Here is a 21,247-nt window from a genome sequence, read left to right as displayed (position 1 = left end):
AGGGAGATGCTCAGAGCTGCAGGTCCCTGCTCGTCCCGAGCAGCCCAGCGCAGGCAGCCTGCAGTGGGAGTGGCAGTGGCAGGAGCAGCAGTGTCATAAATAATGTTGGCAGCTTAATTTTTTTTTTTTTACAGCGTTGTTGTGTTTAATTAACAAATTGCTACAAACTTTGTTGCCTTGAGGGGTGGCAGAGTGTGAGGATGGGAGAGGCTGAGTGTTGCCATGTCCAATAGATCAGGGGACAGCAGCTGGCTGAGCTCCCTGAGATGTCACCAGGATTTACTCTGAGTGAGATCAGAATTCTGTCTTCATCCAGTCACAATTTAAACATCTTTTAACTCCAGCAGCAGTTTGAGCTACTGCTCTGACCGCTGCTGGTGCTTTGGGGAACTTTGTACATTTTCTGGTAGAAAAATGGGAAAGTTGTGTGTGTGTTAATCACATTCCATTTCTTGTGCTTGTCTGGGGTTTATGAGGTTGTAAACGGCTGGGTTTGCTTTACCCATTCAGGAACTTACTAGCTCAGCAGTGAGGACCTGAATTATATCAAATTGCACAAAAATCAAATCTTGTCCTCATCCCCAAAGCCTCAGCTCTGGCTTAGGGAGCCTCTACAGTCATTTGGCTGACTCAGATAAAGCTGTGGCCACTCTTCAGTTGAAGCTACAGTCACACTAAGGTTGTTCTGATGGAGTGGGGATTGTGAGGGGTTCACTCACAGGTTAATAAGCTTGAGGTAATTTCTGAAATGGGACCATAGCCATAGGCACAGAAAGTTCTATCTCACTGTAGTTTATTTTCCCTTTGTGTGCACCTGAGGTAACCAATATTTGCTAAAGGCCCAGGTATGTCATGAGAGATCTTGCAGTGTCGTTCCCTTGGCTCAGTGACAAGCAGTCATCAGACACACATAGCTGTGAAGAACTTGGTCATCTTCTCAGCATCTCTAAAGTCCAGCGTGGGCCACAGCAACCCCTGCATGAAATCAAGAGCACACAGAGCTCCCTGGCATGGGCTGTTTGCCACATCAGAGAGTTTCTGTGTTCTCCCTGAGCTTAGAGAGGGCCAGCAGCACTGACCTCCCCTCCTGGGAGCTCTTTGCTCCTCGAGCTGCATCTTCCTCACTAGCCAGCTGCCAAGAGTGATGGTGATTTGATGTTTTTTATTTCTTTATTTTTATCCTGAAGGATTTTGATGTTGACTGCTATGCCCAGAGGAGGTTGTCAGGTGGAAGCCACTCCTATGGGGGGGAGTCTCCTCGGCTCTCCCCGTGCAGCAGCATTGGCAAACTGAGCAAGTCTGACGAGCAGCTCTCCTCCCTGGACCGCGACAGCGGGCAGTGCTCCCGCAACACAAGCTGTGAAACCCTGGGTAAGAGGGGCTGCTGGGGCTCTGTGCCTCTGCCCTGGGAGCTGAGCTGCAGGAGGTGATGTAGTAAATGCACTGCACTTGCAGCTGCTGTCGTGGAGTTGCTGCAGGCAGTGCAGTGCAGAGCTGTTCAGTCAGAGAGGAAAAGCCCAGGAGAAAGTGTTTCCCTTGCTGTAGGTGATGGTTCTCAAACTCAATTCAGCTCTCAAGTGGAATGTTTTCTTCATTTCAGCCCTGTCTGCAGAAATTACAGCACTGGTAGACTAAAGCAGTGTTGTTTCTACATGCTAGGAAAGAGAATAAAAATATAAATATGACGCAAATTATGTCTGCAGATGTCTGCCTATTGAATTTTTGTTATTTGTTTGCTAGTGTAAAGAATTAATTATGAGTTGTATGAAGTCTGGATGTTACAGAAGGTGTAAAAGATGGTCCCAGCTGCGAGGAAGTTCCACTCTGATTAAAATGAGCTGATTAATTAACTGATAGAATGGGAGGGACAGAACTGAGAAGGGCTAAACAGTAAAAGAGAGAAACTAATACATCATCCTCTGTTTACCCAGATCAATCGGATCACTATGATCCAGACTATGAATTCCTGCAGCAGGACCTCTCCAACACTGATCAGATACCTCCTCAGGGCCCGAGTGTCCTCAGCCCATTGCCAGAGTCCTTGGGTGAGTCTGGCTCCCCTTTCCATGGACACACTTTCCAGCTCCCGCAGGGCACCTCTCCTCCACTGGAATTCTGCGGCCACTCGGGAGCAGCACAGCCAACAGAGACTCCCCCAGCTTTGCCAGAGAAGAAGAGGAGGAGTGCAGCCTCCCAGACTTCAGATAACTCGGGCTGCAGGGTGTCCTACGAGAGGCACCCGTCCCAGTACGACAACATCTCCGAGGACGACCTGCAGAACGCCGTGGTTGTCCCCTCCATGCCCTTCACGCCCTTTGCTGCTGTTCTGCCTTTCCAGCAAGGAAACTCTTCAGCACCAGTGGAATTCATTGCTGATTTTGCTGCTCCAGATTCAAACAGTGACCCAGAAAAGCCGCCACCTCTGCCAGAGAAGAAAAGCAAACACAGTAAGCAAGTTCCTGTTTGGGTTGTTTTTTTTTACCTCGCAGTTGTTGTGCTTCTGATCATCACTGAGTAAAGGTGATCATGGTGATGCTCTTATTTGAGTCTGAGTGTCTCAAAAGCTGGTCGATGTCAAAGACATGGAGGGGAAATCTCAGTGCTGTGGTGGGCAGGGAATGATTCCTGGGGCTGAGATTGACCCAGGCCCAAGGGATCTGGAATCACACAGCATCTCCATTACTGTGGTGAGACCATGTTACTTCTCTGTTCACCTGAATGTGAGTCTTTGAGGCACTCTGCCTTGCAGATCTTTCTGGTCTATCCTCCCTTTTTAAGTCAGTTTCCTCCCCTTCCCCAGTTTTGTTTTCCCACTGCAGAGGAGAGTTGGGTCCTCTCCAGGAGTTCGGAGAAAGGACTGCTTTTCTGTCCAAAACCCAGCCTTGCCAGAGCAGTTACTTGGCAATAGGAGCACAGTCACCCACATAGCTGTGCACGACAGCACTATTAACTAGACCCCAGTACTGCTGCTTTGCTACAGGATCTCATTTCCTTTGGATGCCTGAGAATTTCCCACATCATTAAAACAAGCAGCCTCTAACAGCAAAGGCTCCTGTCCCCAGCCAGACTCCTGGCACACCAGGGCTGACCACATCTCAAGCTCACAACCTTCCTCTTGATTTCCTTCATGTTCATGGCTGAAAAATGTGAAAGCTCTTGCCAAACAGGCAGCCACGGTGCTCTGCCAGGGAAGGCTGTGGACTGCACAGTGAGATCCAGCAGATATTGGTTTTCTGGTCACTGGCTGGCTTTGCAGCTGTGTGTTGCATGAGGAGGTAATGTATACAAGATCTGGAGGAAGAGCATTACATTGCGTGGCTGGCAGCCCAAGAGAAGAGCTGATTTCAAAGAGCTGAGTTGGCCTTCTGGCTCCTTTCTGCAGTTTATAGACTTCTCACTGAGAATAATTTTTGTCCAGAGAGGTTGTGGACTCCCTGTCCCTGGAGGTGTTCCAGGACAGGCTGGATGGCACTCTGAGCAACCTGGCCTAGTGGAAGGTGTCCCTGTCCTTGGCAGGGAGGTTGAAACTGGATTCTTTAAGGTCCCTTCCAACCCTAACCAGTCTAAGATGCTGCAATTCCATGGATGAGGTGGGAGTAAGAGGGATGTGTGGTGTCAGGGTGTATTCTCTCCATTCCTGTGCAGTGCACTCTGCTAGTCACGTCTTTAAAAATATGCCTTGTCTAAAAGCATTTCCATTATCCCTAAGTGACCAATCCACATGAGTAACCCTCGGGGATTTCAGTCAGAGCACAAGGCTTGACCCACCCTGAAAGTGAGGGTCATCCAAGTGTCCCCATATGCAGGAAATCTCTTTTGTTCCTCTCTGGTAATCAAGCAGTTAAAGACACTAAAATCAGCTTAAAAAGAGGCTGGGATGGTTGTTTGTGGACAACAGAGAGGAAGCAAATGAGCACAGGCAAAGGTGTTACAGCTTGTGCTGTTCAAAATCCTCTCCTGAAGTATGAGCTGCCAGGGGCTGTGATATAGAGCACATTAGTGCAGGATCAGATCTTTGTGGATCTGCTGCTACCAGTGAGGGATGGCTGTTCCACCACTCAGCCTGGGATGCATGCAGGGAAATGCACCTCTGTGCACATAGGCAGCTTCAGTGGAGGGAAGATTCCTGGGTGGATCTTGGGTAAGAGGAAGTTTGACGTTTGAAAGAGAGATCTGAGCTGTTTGCTTGTGTCTTTAAGCCCCATGTCTTTGTTTTCTGGTATCACACAAGATGCCAAAGAGTTGACAACCAGTTTAAAAGCAATCTGCATTATTGCTTGAGTACAACTTTAACCTCAGTACCAAGACCTTGTGTAAATTTTCTTTGATGTTGGATTAGAGTTCATTGTAATCTGGCACTATCAGAAATTTTGTGAGTATTGATCAGATTGCATTGTTAGGAGAGGTAGGAGCTGTTACCTAATGTGTTGTCAACTCTGATGATTTGATAAAGCATCCTTGCTGCAAAACTTGCAGGGGCTGATATCTGACCACTGCAAATGTTTTAGTTGCATTTGTGTGACACTGAGAACTTGTTTTCGATTGTTTTTACTCCACAGCGTATCACACCATGGATTTGTGGTTGCTAGTTTTACTTTTTCAGCATTCAAAAGGCCAGTCAAACATTACTCAGGCTCTGTGGTGACACCCAGGATATTTTTTGCCCAGAGGCTGATGTGTGTAGATATTCTTGTGCAATCACACAGGGCTGCTTCCACAACCTCAGCAAGCTCCTGGGGTCTGGAGGAGATGCATGGATTTGTTAAAAAGATCCAGAGCTCACACAGATGGGACTTGGTTGTAGTGCCTTTGTTGTGGGTCATCTTTTGGTAGCTGGCAGTAAATGTTGCAGCAGAGACACTGATGGTCTTTATTGGTAATGCACAGAAGATCTGCTTGAGTTAACCTTGTGTATTGCTGTGAGCTGTGCTCAGAGGGACCTCCAAGAGTTGACTTCTGTATAATTTACACAGAGGAGTGATAGGGCTTTTAGTCTGGCATGAGTTATGGTTATTTTACTCTGCTGTAAGAGCACATGTTACTGTGCTAAGGGCAAATTACTCCAGACTTCTGCTTGAGCACCAGCATCGTGCTCCTGCTGAACAAGACACAGACACGGAACAGCTTCTGCCATTAAGAGCCCAGAGTCAGAAATAACAAGATCCTTTCCCCAAACAGCTTGGAAACTACTGGTGAGGCACTTATTCATGTTTCCCTCCCTGTCAGTGGGAACAAAACACAGCCTGGTGCCCAGAGAGCAGCTGGTATTTAACTGCAGGAACCACGCTGAGGGCAGGCTGGGCTTAGCCAGCGGATAATGCCAGCTCTGTGAGGAACAGCTCTCCTCCCAGAGGTGACAGCAACCACTGCCTTATTGACTTGACTTCTCCTGTGTGGTATAGCTTAAGAATGTCCATTATTTTGGCTCTTGCCCGTGCACACAAATCTGTTGTGCCTGTGCAGGGCCCAGCTGCCAACAGCGCCAGGGTCGGGCTGGGATGTCGGGGAGCCCTCCAGGGGGATGCTGGTGTGCCTCACCTTATTGCAGGTGTGCCTTAGTGCTGATCCTCTCCTAATAACCCCTTTGGACTCCAGCAACCACTGGTCCTCTCCTGCAGATGAGTGTTGCTTCCAGGAGAGCTGGCCCTGGGAGAGCAGTACCTGTGACTTCTGCCATATGGGCAGAACTGCTGTGTGCTGGAAATCCCTGAGCAGCTTTAGCTCCTTCAGAAATGACAGCCAAGGCACTGCAAGCAGATTGCTGGGAAGGTGTTCTAGCCTCAGTCTGAGATCTCATGTTTTTTTTTAAATTTCACATATTTTCTGTCTGGGTTAAGAACTGACATAAACTGGGCATGTGGTGGGAGAGGTTTCTCTCTCACGCCTCCCTTCTCTCCCGGGGTGCTGCCTTGAGACTGTCACTCCACCCCAGCTGCTCACTGGGGAGTTGCAGCCCCCATCCCTCCCTCTGCACAGTTGCTGCAGGGCGTGCAGCCTGAGCTGAGCTGCTGATGTCATTTCCCATCTGCTTTTAAATTTCTGCCTTGTTCAAAACCACAGTGGAGAGGGGGAGAGAAGACCCTTTGCAAACAGGAGTCATGGGAGTGCTCTTGCTCTCTTACTCTCCTGTTCAAGATTGGCAGGATTTTAATGATGCCTATTTTGATTTGCACTCTGCAGTGCCAGGTTTGTATTTCACCATCCCAACTGTTTTTCACTTTGCCTAAAAACAAAGATGACAAAGTAGAGGCAGAGGCATGCTCACCTGCCCAGGACTAGTTGTAACAAGCCAGGCAGGGGAGCTGCCATGACAATGGGATGCATTAGCCCCATAAAGAGCTGAGATAAAAGAGCTCTTCATTATTCCCTTGCAGATTGAGTTAAGGCTCCCGACAGCATTCAGGCTCACTGCCCTGAGCTGCAGTGATTTAATTTCACGCAAGTGTCTGATGCGATGCCCTTTTCACCAACGCTTCTGAGCTGTGGTGTCAGTGCAGTGGTTGGTGCTGTTCCAGGAGCTCACAGCTGTGGATCCCCAGTGGTGGCTGCAGATCTGGGTGTTCAGTGAAGCCCTGCTTTTGTAGGTGACTCACCATGAAGGCTTGGTCTGGATTCAGCAGTGTCTGCTGCATTGTGCCAGCACTGCCAGGCCTGCCTTCTTGGCTTTTGTCCTGCTCAGTTGATGAGCTCTCAAAATGTGGTCTTTCCCTCAAGCTCTTGTCCTCTGCACTTCTGCAAGGACTCCTGATCCTTAGTTCAGTTTTGCTGCTAGAGAAATATCTCTCATAAGCCTTCTTTAGATCTTGTCCCCTGAAGTTGTTGTATGACACCAGGGCATTTTCCAGGGCACAGGAGCACCTTAGCCAACTGAATCATTGATACTTGACTGTTTTAGCAATTCTGTATTTCCTACACCTTCACCATGATTCCAAATAAGACAGTATTTCCAGAACATGCTTCTTTTCACTGTGAGGATGTTCTGGGAAAGAGCAGGGAGTCTGAGGGAGGAAGATGGGAAAGGCTCAGGTGGCAGGGAGAGCTGGAGGTCAGAATTGCAGCAGCTTTGGCAGAGCTGTGCAGGACTGGCTGTACTGCAGGACACGAACAGGTTGTGCACTGGCAGGACTGTGGGGTCACAGGATGGGGACAGCAGGTGTTACCGGTCAGGATTGGAATCCATCAGCTCCATTTCCTGTGCTCCCATTGCCTCGACCTGGTTTTTTTCACGATTTCTTTTTTTCTTTATTCTATTTTTTGGAAGAGGGTTATAATTCTTTTGGGGAAGGGCAGCTGTGTTTGCTCTGTTTCTAAATGGAGTTGAAAATATTAGAGGAAATCTGAAAAAAGGTGCCCAAGACAGGTGCAAAGCAACTCCTTCCTGCTGACACATTTGCAGGGCTGTATCCTGTTTAAAGGCTGGCCCAGAGGTCTGCCCTGGCAGGTGAACAGAGGACTTTGCCTTGCAGCCAGTGTGGGAACCAACTTCATGATGTGCAAATCCTGCATTGTGCTCGTTGTATTTATGGCTTTCACTGAAGTCATCCACTCCTTTCAACTGTACAGCTGAAATGCCAGCAGAAGATGAAAAATTGCCATCAAATGACCAGAATTACAAAAAGTAACAACTGCTTGTTTATCAGAAGGAAGGGAGGGATGATCACTGTGCCTTGTGCATGACAGCATGTTTACAAGAAGGCCTTGGTTAGTCCTTCCCATGACTGAAATACATCTGTTTCTCCTGCTCTCAGGTGTACAGAGAGGGCTTCTTTCTTTGTTGTACATTATTCAGTAGCTTCTGATCCTTAATAATGGGGGTGGGTTTGTAATAGTCTTTCTATGGCACTGGATGTCATCCTCCTGCCCCTCCAACACTAAAATACTGCAGCAGTAACTAATCCTGTCAGAGCTGCCCAGGCTCACCTGTGTAGGTTTTTTAATAGATTTTGAAAGGAATATTATGCAGATGGAAAGGTCCTCCAGACAAGGTTTGATCCTATTTAACATTTCTATTGAGACACATCTCACAAAAGCTTGTGAATCAGTTGAATTTGAAAATTTGAGATAAGTTGCTTTAAAAAGGGATGGGAGCAGAGGGTGTTGGATTTGAGCTGGGGAGGTAGGAACACGTGGTCAGTGGCACTTTTAGAAGTGTTTTGTAAGTATTTTGTACCAGGATTGGCAGTGGCATTTAAAGAGCTGAGGGAGAGGCTCACCCAGTCTCACAGGTGGGTGTTCTCTGATAACAGTTTTATCAGCTTGCTAGAATGGAGAAACACTGTATGCCTCCTGGTTCTAGAAATCCTGCTGACTGCAGACATGAGACTTACTGTAGGCACAAGAATTATTACAGATTTATTGTCAGGCTTGCATTGTTACACTCCTAAAAAGCAGACTGACGCTATTCTGGTTTTTTTGGTGACTTTGGACATTAGCTGTTGAGGAATATTCTCAGAATTGCCATGGATTATGTGAGGATTTGGGCCAAGCATTAGTGAATGACACTTCTCAAGTTGCTGTTTGGGGACCTCACTGGTTCCAGAGTATGACCAGCCTGGGATGGTGCTTGCTGTGTGCTGGCTCGCAGGAGGGATATCTGGATTTGCTAGGTGCATGGCAGCTGTGGGTGCCCTTCTGAGGACAAGCAGCTGCCTGCTGACCCTCAGCTGGGGTTTGCAGAGCAGGACAGTGAGTGCCACCTCTCTTTGCCTTGCAGTGATGGCCTACATGCAGTTTGTGGAAGACTACTCAGAGCCACAGCCGTCCATGTTCTACCAGACCCCTCAGAACGAGCACATCTACCAGAAGAAGAACAAGTACCTCAGGGAAGTCTATGGGATCAATGACTCCTTTATCAGCTTAGACTCCTCTCAAGATCTGGCACCTCCTCCTGCTCTCCCACCCAAGCAGCGGCAGCTGGTGAGTGACACCTCAGGGACACCTGGCAGGGCCACCAGGCTCCCAGGAACAGCTCTGCTCTTCCTGCTCCTGCTTCTGACAGGCTGAGGTGGTGGGAGGATGTCTCCCTGGTGTTACCACATCGTGCTCCTTGGCAGCTTGTGAACGTGGTTTTAGGCATTTTGCATTATGTGAATTTTTGCTGCTTTCCAACCCCACGTTCAGACCATTCCCTATAAGCTTTGAAAGTCCTAAAATGCCCTAAAAATGAAACGTTTGTCTTCCACATGGCAGGGCTGAATCTGTGCCAGGCTTGTGTAACAACAACTGCTTGGAAGATTTTGAGCAACACTATTTTCAGGAGATTGCTGCACTGTTGTTCCCACTGCTGTTTTGAAACTGTTGTCAGAGATGCCACTAATAATAACTGTTTGAACAGAATGACTGCTCTAATGTTATTATGCACAGACCTGTGGTACAGCCACTGCTTCACTCTGCATGTTTCCTTCACGTTAGTCCCCTTGTGTGAGTCAGGATTTCACCTGTTTCTCAGTGTTCTGCTGGCCCCCCAGGCTGTTTCCACATCCACGTGTGTGTGGGTGGTGGGTTTAACAGCACAGACAGGGCCATTTTCCATGTGGGGGATGAAATCCTGACCTCACTGATGGCAGCAACAGTTCTGTTTCCAGCCTCAGTGGAGGGTGGGATTTTGTCCCATTTCCTTTTAAGGGTTTTCCTTCCATTTCTTTTCTCTCTCTCTCTTTTTTCTTTTTTTTTTCCCCAGGGATTTAGCCCTTAGCCATTTGCAGGTATATTCAAGAGTCTACAGGACTCATCTCTGGAGGATCAGGCAGTTCTCCAGGGTCTGTGGTCCCCATCAGTGTGACCCTTGCACTGTCACTTGTACCTTGCAGTCCCTTGCCTGCCTTCCCCTCCTGGAGGTGGCTGCACTTAGGGATGTTTCCAGAGGTGACTTGGGCTGCACAGTCACTGTTCTCAGTTTAAATTGCAAAGCACAGATTTACTGCAGCCATTGTGCAGAAGGGAAATTCTGCTCCTGTCCTGAATTTGATGGCTGAAGCAAAGCATTTCTTTGCTTGCCTTTAATCATTTTCTGGACAGCGAAGATGTCACTGCTTTGCCTGCTGGCCATTCTTGTCATTTTACAAGCTGATACCATCAAGGTGTTGCTTGCAGTTCCCCTGAAGCAAAGGTTTCTTCAAGTGCAGCCTCCCACCCTTCATCCCTCCATTGGGAATGAGGTGCAAGCAGGTGATGGCTTATTCAGCAGTCCCTGTAAAAACCACCAGAGTCTTGTTCCTCTGCTCCTGCTGCCCTGGGAGATTTTGATTTGGCTAATCAAATGGGCATCAGCTGCTCTAGCAGCAAGAAGTTTTGCTGGATGGACTCTTCTGTCATATAATAATGAGGAAGTCTTTTCTTGTCAGCTTCAGATCTTAATCAAAAATAAGATTGTGTGTTTACATTGTATGTTTTATTCAACAAGTCTGAGAAAGCCTGAATATACCTTATCCTCTCTCAGTCTCCTTACCATAGGGAAATTCAGGAGAAATTCCTTGCCAGGATCTGTGACTTACAGTGTAATAGCTGCCTCCTGTGCAAATGATTATTATCTTGGCTGGACAGAGAAATGGCAGGATGTCACTGTCACCCAGTCTCACAGCAGTAGCAGTGAGCATCCATAGCTCACACTGGAGAGGCCAAGTTGCCAATCTGCAGGTTGGAGAAATGTGCAGGAACTGTGTGCTTGGAGCCAGTTCCTCCTTTGGGTGTCTGCCCCCACGGCAAGGGGACAAAAGGGCAGCGAGGAGCAGCTTGTCTGTGCCAGCAGCAGCTGTCCAGGGTGAGCGGGGAGGGGGAGGCAGGAGTTCATCTTTTAAGGGATTTGTGAAACAAAGAAGATTTGAATTGTGATTTTTGTCGTGCCTCTTGAGCTCAAGGAAGGCATATTGGTGTGTCTGGCTCTGATGAGCTGTATGAATAGCTGTTTGTTTAGCCTGCCATTATATGCATTGTTTTACAGTTAGCGTTTCTTGCCCTTTATTCACCGCCTTTTCTGTGCTCTCTTTCTCTGTGTCTTGTGTCTCCTGCTTTCTCCCCCCTCCTCAGCAGGCCTCCTATGCTGCCTCTTCTTTCTCTTCTGTCTCCTACTGTGTCCAGCAACCTAAAGTGCCCTTCACCCCCGAGGACTGCGGTGCCACTCAGGGCCTCACTATGTCAGTCTCTAACTCCTTTCTCAGCCGGCACAGCTCCTTCCCTGTGCACTCGGTGAGTTCTCTGCTCTGGAACACGTGGGTATTGTCTGACTGCTGCTCACTGCTGTGCCAATTCTGTGCTTGCTGAACGTGGAGGTTCCTTGGGGGGCTTTTGAACTCCTGTAGTCACCAGCCAGGTGGGAGGAACGGTGTGTAAATCTCACCGAGTGTAAATCTCACCAAATGGAGCTCTCACCGAGTGTAAATCTCACCAAATGGAGCTCTCACCAAGTGTAAATCTCACCAAGTGAAGCCAGGGGAGGTGTACCTTTCTTTCCATGTTGACATTTGTGCAGGGAACTGAGGAAGGAGGGCTGGCCTGTGTGCCCAGGCACACTCCTGTGACCTCTGTGTGCCCCTGGCTGCACGTTGGAGCTGCATTGTCCCATCTTTTTGTCCCATTGCATAATGCCAGTGATGTGGATGAGTCGATTAAAAGCTGCTGTGTGAGCCTGGCCTTGGGAGAAATAACAAGATGCTGTCCCCAAAATCTGTGGATTTAATCAAAAGTGTGGAACAGGGGCTGCAGCTCCTTAATTATTTTTTTTTCTGGAAAACAGCCTCTACTAGATCTTCCATCTCATTTGTGCCTGTCTGCTTCCCTTCACGTCTCCATGGTCCCAAACAAGCTCAGTTTGCTTGTATGATTTGCTGCTGGATGAGCAGGGTTTTCTCTCCTCCAGCACTTGTGAGCAGCCTGAGGAGAAAATGGCAGAAGGAGCTGGAAATCATTTAAATCAAAATATTATTAGAGCACTGCTTAAATCTCTGATCAGCTGCTTAAATTAAGTGGTAGTAATAACAAAGTGTTAATATAATGAAATTAAACTCAACCGTGGGGTTCTACCAGCTCATCAGTGTGGGGCTCATTTTCATGTAAAACTGTGTGGTTATGCTCTGATTGCCATGTGATGACAACTGAGAATACACTATTTTTTGACAGTGACCTGGATGTTTAGTAAATTAGGCTTCTTCTGGAGAAGAAATTATCAGACAAGGCTGGAGAAGATTCCAAAGTGTTCAATTAGTTTCATATTAAATGTTTGAAAACAGTATCCTCCCACTGTGCCACTGCTATCTTCCCATTTCAGCACTTACTCATTCTTTAAAAATTAGTGATAATCACTGGTCCAAAGAAGAAGAAAGTATTCAAGTGCTTTACAAGTAGAGCTACTTCACAAGCCATGAATGAAAGCTTTTGGCTTCCACTTGTGTGAGAGAGAGCAATATCACAGCTTTGCTGCACGGATGAAAAGGCTGAGGGGTGGCAAGGTTAGTGTTTGCATAAATTTGTGCTAAACAGTTCTAAAATTTGAAGTAAAAGTCCTGAATTGTACAGCTCTCTTACTCGGTAGTGGTCCTTGCTAGCAAAACATGGAGCTGTAGGACTAGATAAAGGTACTTGACTATTTTTGATTTAATTGAGAGGCTATAAATATATTTCTATAATGTTCACTTGGATTTAAAAAAGCGTCCTTGTTGGATTAAATGGTTACTGCCTATTAAATTGTTCTGACCCATTCTCATCTTACTTTGGACTACATTACTGTGAATATATTATTTTAAGAAATGTTAAAACTTCATTAAAAAATCCTTACTCATTTTTGCAAAGATTTGGTGAGGGGTAAAATAAATGGCTGGAGCATGAGGAACAATGAGAATAGTGAGACAGGACACTGTCAAATGAAATAAGCTGAATTTAAAATGGGGATTTTTCCATTAGTGCCTTTAAATTGGGATCATTTCATAGTTCCTCATTACTCTATCTGGTCTATTTTTTCACAGCCAAAAATGAGATTTTCACTGTGAAAGTGTCTCTTTGAGCTACAGAATACCAGTGTCCTTACATGCATCATAGCTGCCCCATGTCATACCATAACCAGAGTTTATCCTGTTTCCCCTGTCCCTAATAAGACAGAGATGTGAAGCAGCTGTGGGGGTTTGGATCCCTCTCAGGGTGACGCCCTCCATCAGCCCTGGAAGGAGCAGAGCCCCTCCTGCAATCTGCCCCAGCAGGTTTCACTCCAGGGATGCCACGAGCTGCACCAGCAGCACTTCAGCGTGCTGCTCTGCTCCTCATATCCTCTTGTCTTCATTTCTCCTCTCTCCCTAGAGAAAGGGCACCCAAGCGAGCGCTGGTGAGCAATAAACCTGGCAAAAATCAGCATTAGCTGCCGCCAGCCCCAGCGAGGGAGCCAGTGCCAGGGAGAGCACACCTTTCAGACCCTGCCAGCTGAGCCTCTTGTGTACCCAGATAGCAGCAGTGGCTATCAGATCTCCTGAAGTTATATGTCTCCTACATGAATTGTTATTCGTTCTGCACAGGAAGCAAAAACCTCCTTGCATCAATACCAGGAAGTCCGAGCTGCTGAACTCGATGGCTGTCCACTGACCCAGTGTCAGCAAGGCCCTGCAAGTGTAGCCAGTTTTCAGAAAGTGCCCTGTGCTTTTTTCCCTTCCCTGGAGACTGGCTAGGGAGGCCACAGGAGTCACTTTCAGGGAGGACCTGTCCCTGTCCCCATCTGTTCACGTGCCAGCAGCAGGGAGGCCGAGCCAGCACCACGTTCTGCTTGTTATCCCCTTAGCTGTGTGCTCCAGGTGAAGGATTAGTGCCTTACTCCTGATTTACATGGCTTAACAAGGCTGTTTTCAGACAGCAGAAAAGAGGTGAAGTTGTTCAGAGCATCTTTTAGTTTTTAATGGATGAGTTTTTCTAGAGCCCTGCCTCCTTTCTCTCCAGTCAGCGCTGCAGGGGCTGTTGCAGCCCAGCTGCCACCACTGCTCTGTCAGCCCACTAATTGTGCTTTTCCCTCCTTTGCAGGAAATTGTGTCAGAGGTAATAGCTTTTACTGGATAGAGGCAGATCTTGAGCAACTGGATCAGACCTCATAGGTTTGGCAAGTTGAGCTGTTTTTTATCCGAGTCTGACTCGTGTCTGGCCTCTGTGCCAGCAGGGCTTGTGTTGGTAGTGTGGGCTGGTGTTTTAAGGAACTGCATCACGTTCCCCATCCCATGGACAGCTGAGCCAGTAAATCCCACACCGGGGGGACAACTGGATTGTACTGTCAAGAATCATTCAAGGGATTCCCACCTCTTTTGAAAGTTCTAAGCAGTGGGGAAGGAGGTTTGCAGCAAGAAGGGTTCGTCCTTGGTTATGGTTGGCAGTAGTTTCTCCAGCTGATCTCCTCTCTCCCTTCTTGTGAGCACAGGGCTGCTGTCCCTTGGTTTAATCAATCCTTGTGCTGTTTGCCTGCAGAGGGGTGGGCAGGTATCCAAGCAGCAGCAATAATCACATCTGGAGATCTCGTTACTTCCTGGCAGCTGGAGAACTCTGCCCTGATAGAGGAAATACCCAGTGACGAGCTCCACTGCTGCCCATCCACAGGGCATCCACCAAGGGCTGCAGAAACTCTTGTGGAAGCTTTTCCTTGCTGAAACAAGGAACAGTTGTATCTCCAAGGCATGTACGTGCCATTAGTGGAAATTTGGCTGCATCCCTCACTGTGGAGAAATAAGTTGCCTTTCTGAAAATGTTGGGTTTTTTCTTATGTTTTCTTTTTAATTAAGGAACATTTCCAGTAATTTACCATTAACCAATTGGCTGTCAGATTTCAGCAGAAGGCACAAGTGATTTTCTTAGGAGAGCTCCAGTTCAGCACTTCTGTTCTCACTTGTTCTCACCATTCTTGAGCAAATTGAGCAAGTGCACAGAAAATTCACAGCAACTGTTCTTCTTTCTTGTGTGCGTGCTAACGTATGTTCAGGAAAAGGGGGGTCAGATAAGTGATTAAAGAAGTGCAGCCATGTGCTTCCCACGTTTTCCCTGCCTGGTTCCCATTCCTGGAGCTCACTTCCAGCCTGCAGCACACACCAGGCTCTGCCCTCAGCAGAGACCCAGCTCTTTTCATTCATATGGTGACAGCCTCAGTCAAACCACGGCTGGGATGTCATAACCTGTTTGCTCGTTTCTGTCCTAAGGTTTTGGCTCCTTAATTTGGAGCAGAGGGAAGGGGGATTGAAAAGATTTGCATCCCTTTAACCAGCTGCTCTGACTTAGGTATTGTTTTGCCTTTCCTGTTTAGCATTCCTTCTGTGTTTGTGTTCATTTCCACTGCCTGTGGCAGGCTTGGACATTGGTATTAATAGTGCTGTTGCCTGCTGGCATCACTGGATCCTCTGAGGTGGTGAAAACCACTTCCTCTGGGGGTTTATACATTTTCCTTGCAGCTGGAACACTGCAGGTCTCTGTAGGTCTTTCTGACCAGTCCCATGTTGAACTCATAGGCCACACACCCCATGTTTTTTGTGTGACTGATCTTTTAGAAGTCTTGTCTTGGTGTCCAGGCGCTGTTTTTTCCAGATCTGCCATCTTGATCTGGGGGCTTTGTCCCCGAGCTAAAGAGTTGATGCTGTAGGTGCAACTGAATTGAATTCTGATATTTTCCAAAGAGGGATGCCTGACAGCATGGTTAATAAATCTTACAAATGTTTTCTTCCCCTGCTGCCCCCTTATTTGTTCTGTTGCAAAAATGTGCAGGAATCTCTCCTCCACAAGGAAAAGTTTGGATTTTGTGTTTCCTTGTGCAGAAGCCAGGAGACACGAGAAGCCCCATCCATCCCTATACTGTGCTAATCATCAGTTCAAACCAGGGAGGTCAGCTCTGCAGCCAGGTCAGAGGCCTTGCTGAGAAACATTCCAGCCTGAGGAGTTGCTGCCTTTCCTGTGGCAGTGCTTGAAGCCATTCTGTTGGCAGCTTGTGTTTCCAGCCATTCATTGCAGGAGCATTTCCTTCCTCATTAGCAAAAGTACCTGGAAGCCCAGCATTGTGTTATGAGATAGGAAGTCTTTTCAAATAGTTGTCTGTGCAATTATATTCTTAGGGTCTAATGACTTTGCAACACCCAGTATTTTGTGAACATAATTCTGTACTGTTACAGTTTGGGCATCCAGTTCTGGCACGTTGCCCACATAGTTCCCTTAATAACATTAGCAGGGCAGATCTAAAAGATTGATCCTTTCCTCTGATAGCTTCATACTTTGGGAGTCTGATGCTCTACCTGATCTGGGAGTGTCTGGCAGGATGGCAGATTAATTTGGCAGAAGTCCATAGGGTAACTGAGAAGGCTGTGCTTAAAAGGTAAAGACTGTGTCTGCTGATGCTGCAGATGCTCTGTCAGCCATATAATTGAATTCAGCTTTGGGTTTGGGCTGGAGACTGCTGTAACTTGGAACCACTGACTCTCTGCATATCTACCCCTGTCTGCCTGTTAGCTGTGGTCAGCCATGCCTAGTGAGTGTGAAGAAGCATCTCTCCTGAAATAAGTTTTAATAGAAAAAAGTGCTTATCTCCTGCCATCTAATCCAAATAAACAGCCAGAATGTCACTGACCTTTGGGACATCCTGGAACAAGGCTTCTAATGATGGAAAGCTGTTCTGAAGTATTCACCATTGCAAAAAATCAAAGGCAGCAAATTGAAAAGGTTGAAAGATGCTGTCTCTGGGAGACCTCTGTGTCACGGTGTGTGGTAAATGTTCAGGGCCAGGCACGTTGGCTTCCTGCTGCTCGCAGGGGATGAGACTGCTCCCAGCTCAAAGCTGGCTTTGTGCAAGCACTTCCCAAGTGGCAGAGGGGTTTTTTTAAAAACCACTGCACTGGAGAGAGAAGAGGGAGCTCTCTCTTCTCCCTGTCTTGGCCGTTTGCTGTCACAGATCAGGGTCATTCATGCTGGAGCCCCTCTTCTGGTCCTGTGGTGGGAGCTGGCAGTGTGGCCAGAGCTGGGATACAGGAGAGCATCCCTTCCCATAGATCCCTGCTGCACCCTGTTTTGTAGCTTTCTCAGAAATTATTTGGAAGTACTTCACTTAAAGCAAAGCCATGGAGGTTGTGTCCGTGAAGCCATAACCGAGGCCTGAGTGACCCTGCAGGAAACCTCTGAGAAGCTGATTAAAACAAGCACTGATTGGTTTCCAAGATAAACTGTTGCCTCTTGGGGGGGAGCACTAAAGGATGGCTCGTTTCCTTGTGACAGTTGTGTTGAACGGACCCGTCCCCTCCCCAAAAAAGTATTTATTTTAGAGGATGACAAGGCTTCCAGGAGATGGACAACACCCAGATCCCATGGAAGCCATTGCTGCAATTCCTGGGGCAGCTGCTGGCTGGGCTGGGTCAGACTGGGGAGCAGCAGGAATGGGTGCCATATGGACATCATCTCCACTGCAGGGTGGGTTTTTTTTCCCTTTGAAAAGTATGCTTCACTCTTGGCTCTTGTCCCAGCACGGCTGCATAACTGGAATTCCAGAGCTGCTTGCAGGCTCCGAGGAAGGAGGGGGCTCCTTGGCTCCCTTTCTACAAGATGCAACTTTACAACAAGATTGGAAGTTGAGAGCAGGCTGACTAATTAATGCCAGCACACCAAAGGCTTCTCTGCACTGTTCCCTTTGTTAACAGCATGCTGAGAGCCTGTCTGCATCCTTAAATGATTGTTCACGGATCACATAATGAAGATTAATGCATTTTCATGGGTACCTGGGCCTTAAGCTGGCATTTTCAACATATCTGGTGCCAAGAACTTGTTCTGAAGGTGTATTATGAGACCAGGGAGAGAGAAACATACACTGATTGTCAATACTGACTTATCTGCATTCAAACTTCAAAAATTTCTTCAATGTTATATTTAGGTCTAAATTGCCTTCAAATTAGGATTAATGTGTGTGAAACTCCTCGAGGCAGGAGCTGTGCAAATGTCCCTGCCCCAGAAGCAGTAACTCATCTCCCTGAGCTGCTGGTCCAGGCTGCAGGCAGGGAAGCAGGGTCTGCCCTAAGCTAACCCTGCCAGCACCTCACGCAGGGCTTGTCCCAGAGTGACTTGGCTGAGGACAGTCACTTCCTTTCGCTCCTGCCCTGCGTGAGCTCCACTGCTGCTTTGCAAAAGCCTGGCTTTTCCTCTGGGTTCAGCAGGTCAGGGACAAAACCCCCTGGACCTCCTGGGTGGAAGATGTCCATCAACTACAAAGTGAAGGACAGCGTGTGCCGCCAGTGTCATGTGGGTGCAGGAAGTCCAGCAATGGGGGAGCTGGCTCAGAGCTTCTGCTGGAGCTAATTATTTCCTCTGCAGGAGCAAAGGATCTTGTTATCAGCACAGCAGCTTTTTGAGTGCCTTCTTGAGCTGTTGAGCAGTGGTTTGGGGTCTAGGCTGGGACTTGAGGTGATCATTGGAATATTAGTGCCAGTGAGATCATGAAATACCAGGCGGGCAGAATGAATCTGCTGAGCCAAGATGATGTCATGAGCCTGGCGTCTTACGAGGGATTTAGTGGTTTGTGCCATGCAAGTGAAAATGAATAAATGTAGAGCATTTATCCAGGCAGAAAGTAAATACAGAGATTAGACTTGTCATTGTTACTGAGGCAGCTCCAAAAGCTGACAGTGTCCCTGGAGCCAGCGCTGCTCATCCGGAAAGAAACGGGCAGGAAGAGAGAGGAGCCTGTCCTAGAGCCAGTCTCCTTTTAGCCACAGGCACATGGAGGGGATTTGCATTTAAATTATTTTTCAGTAGTCTTTTAAGCTCTCTTTCCAAAGCATCCCCCTCCTCTCCTCTGTATTATGGCCTGCAATTTGTTTTGGGCCCTGAGAACACACCCGGAGCACTGCTGGACTCCATGGAAGGCACAAGGCACAGGCACTCAAGGATTAAGGTGGTGGAAGGTAAAGCCTAATCATTGACCTTTACATTTCCTTTCCTTTGTAGTGGAAAAGCTTTTTTGACCAGGCTTCTGGCCTGAGGCTCCTCAGTTTAGATTTTTAAGCCCACATCTTTCCTAGGTAGAAACAATAATACAGCTGCTGAGCTGGGTGCTGCTGCTGGGGCTCAGGTGATGGACTAAGCTTTGCTTTTTCTTAACTGCTCAACTTTCCTGAGAAAATGTAGCCTGAATTCTCCAATTCCTGCCTTTGATTCCCTTTCTTTCTACATCCCAGTGGCGTCACTTTTCAGCCTGGTTTGAGCAAGTTGTGTCAGTGTTTCTTGAGAGCTCTGTCTGCACCGTCCTGCGGCAGATCCCACAGCTGCGCTCCAGCCTGGGGTTTTTTGGATGATGTGATTCTTCTTTCAGTCCACTTGACTATGACCAGCTTTGCAAGTTTTAAAATAAACTCCTCTCCAGCAGATTTAGCATTATTGTCTTTTTTTTTTTTTTTTTAATGGTAGTCAGCTTTGTTTTGGACTTACCCTGATGGCAAATCTTACTAGCACCAGATGTTAAAAGACAGAGGGTTGCTCTTGTTTTTCTTGGCACAATATATTCCCACTGCACCCTGTTTAATATTATCTGAACAGTAATCTGATGATTAGGAGAGATAGTGAAATAAAGCTTTACGCAGATGATCTCTTTTCATCTCTTCAGCTGACTCTTCAAGGCACTGCATTAAAGGATTGGTTTGATAAGGAATTCATCACTCCGGAGGGCAATTACCATTTTTGCTCCCTGTTTTTCAGGAATGGGAAGGAGTAGCAGCATAATCTCCTTTATCCTTCATTGTAACTTTGAAGGCAGTATCCAGCCACTCCTCCCTGGGAGCTGTGTGTTCTGGAACAGACTTGACACAGTAGCTGTTAAATTACAGGGCTGGAGCAAAAAGCATCTTAAATTTGGATCCTGTGGAAAATCCCAGAAAAGCAATAAGCACTTGAAGTAGTTTTCTCTCTGTAGATACTTCCAGCATGCTCAGAGTTGTGCTTTCTGTGTGCCTTCACATCCTTTCCTCCACCCAGGTGATTTTCAGGGTCACTGCATTAGCAGTTCTGAGCTATCCAGGCTTTCCCCTGCCTAGCAGAGGCTGGATACCTGCAGGTCACACCTTGCTGCTCACGTTCCCTCTGTGAGATGAGCAGCCTGGCTGCTGTTGATGTAAGAACAGCCAGGAAAAGCCTGGCTGATGTATCCCAGGTAGCAATTCCTGCTGTAGCATGTGGAAGGTGAAATAGTGCTGCCTGTGTTAGAAATGCCTTGTGCTGTCACTGCTATGCTGCTGCCAATCTAATTACTTTTTCTTTTGTCTGTCTCTTTCCTTTCCCCATCTTCCTTGTTTTTGTGTTGTGTCTCTGCGTCCTGCAGTACAAATCTGTGTTTAGGTCCTACTCCCAGGACTTTGTGCCTCACAACCAAGTCTCCATACCTCCTTTCCTCTCTTCTACCTCCTCCTGCTCCACTCCACCTTTTCCACCCGTCCATCTGTCCCAGAGCCCCGACCTAGCGGTGCCCGCTGCAGCCAGCCAGTCACCCAGCACTGTGGATGTGCCAAACTCCTCTTCTCAGGAGAGCAGCTTTAATGGGAATGCTCCTGTCTGCCTTCCTTCTGAAACCTCTTTCACTGATTCTCTCCAGACGCCTTCGGTGAGACTATCCAAAGAGATGATAACGCGCCTTCACGCAAGGCTGCCTTTATTTGTTGGGGTTTTTCTTTTCAAGAAAATGTCTCTTGTATTAGTATACGTGCTAAATTGTGGTCTAGTCTGGTTTCCAAATGTGTGTGGATTGCAGAGAGGAAATTTCATATAGAAATGGCTAGGGAAAAACGGACAACCTCAGCAGGTTTTAGAAAATGTTACGTGTATGTAGGAAACACAAAATGTCAAATGCTGGTGAAGGGGACACTTGGCTGTAGCTTCCTGCAGTTGTATGACAAAGCTGAGGGAGGTAAAGGAGAGTTTTGTGAGGTTGGTAGTTACTAAATGCAGGCTCCTAACAGCAGTTCCTGCAGTTGCCACCTGCTCCCTCCTGAGTCACCAGGAGCAGTGGGTACAGTCCAGCTCTGTCTCTCCTGTGCATAAACCTATTGTTCTCTCCAGGTTCCTGCTCTTCCCAGTTCCCATCAGCCCCAGCTGTGTGCTTGGTGGCAGGTTGTCACATGTTGGTGAAGTGAGGCTAACCCTGTTCCCACTCTGCTAGTTTGAGGTCCCAGATCACTTTGCACATCACTGAGCAGGTCTGTCCATTACAGATACTTTTTTGAACACCTCATTTTCAAGACAGTTCCTCTTTTGTCTGCGGCGAAGCCGAGAGTTGATGGGATTA

At 47.4% G+C, this 21,247-nt stretch overlaps 1 protein-coding gene across 8 annotated transcripts in view; it reads left to right on the top strand.

Annotated features, from left to right (window-relative positions):
* The window catches only part of RAPGEF1 (Rap guanine nucleotide exchange factor 1), an 84,325-nt gene that overhangs the window by 45,595 nt on the left and 17,483 nt on the right, over window positions 1-21,247 (top strand). For 2 of the 8 annotated variants that reach the window (XM_038155901.1, XM_038155903.1), the window contains exons 8-12: window positions 1,188-1,371; window positions 1,932-2,447; window positions 8,714-8,916; window positions 11,029-11,184; window positions 20,288-20,566. In XM_038155901.1, coding sequence (XP_038011829.1) covers window positions 1,188-1,371; window positions 1,932-2,447; window positions 8,714-8,916; window positions 11,029-11,184; window positions 20,288-20,566 — 1,338 coding nt within the window. Of the gene's footprint in view, window positions 1-1,187; window positions 1,372-1,931; window positions 2,448-8,713; window positions 8,917-11,025; window positions 11,185-20,287; window positions 20,567-21,247 lie in introns of all 8 variants that reach the window. The other 6 variants (XM_038155900.1, XM_038155902.1, XM_038155904.1 and 3 more) reach the window with 3 other exon arrangements.

This window comes from Motacilla alba, chromosome 17 (genome assembly GCF_015832195.1).
Source record: "Motacilla alba alba isolate MOTALB_02 chromosome 17, Motacilla_alba_V1.0_pri, whole genome shotgun sequence".
NCBI classification, from domain to species: Eukaryota; Metazoa; Chordata; class Aves; order Passeriformes; family Motacillidae; genus Motacilla; species Motacilla alba.
This window is presented reverse-complemented; position numbering and strand designations above follow the sequence as displayed.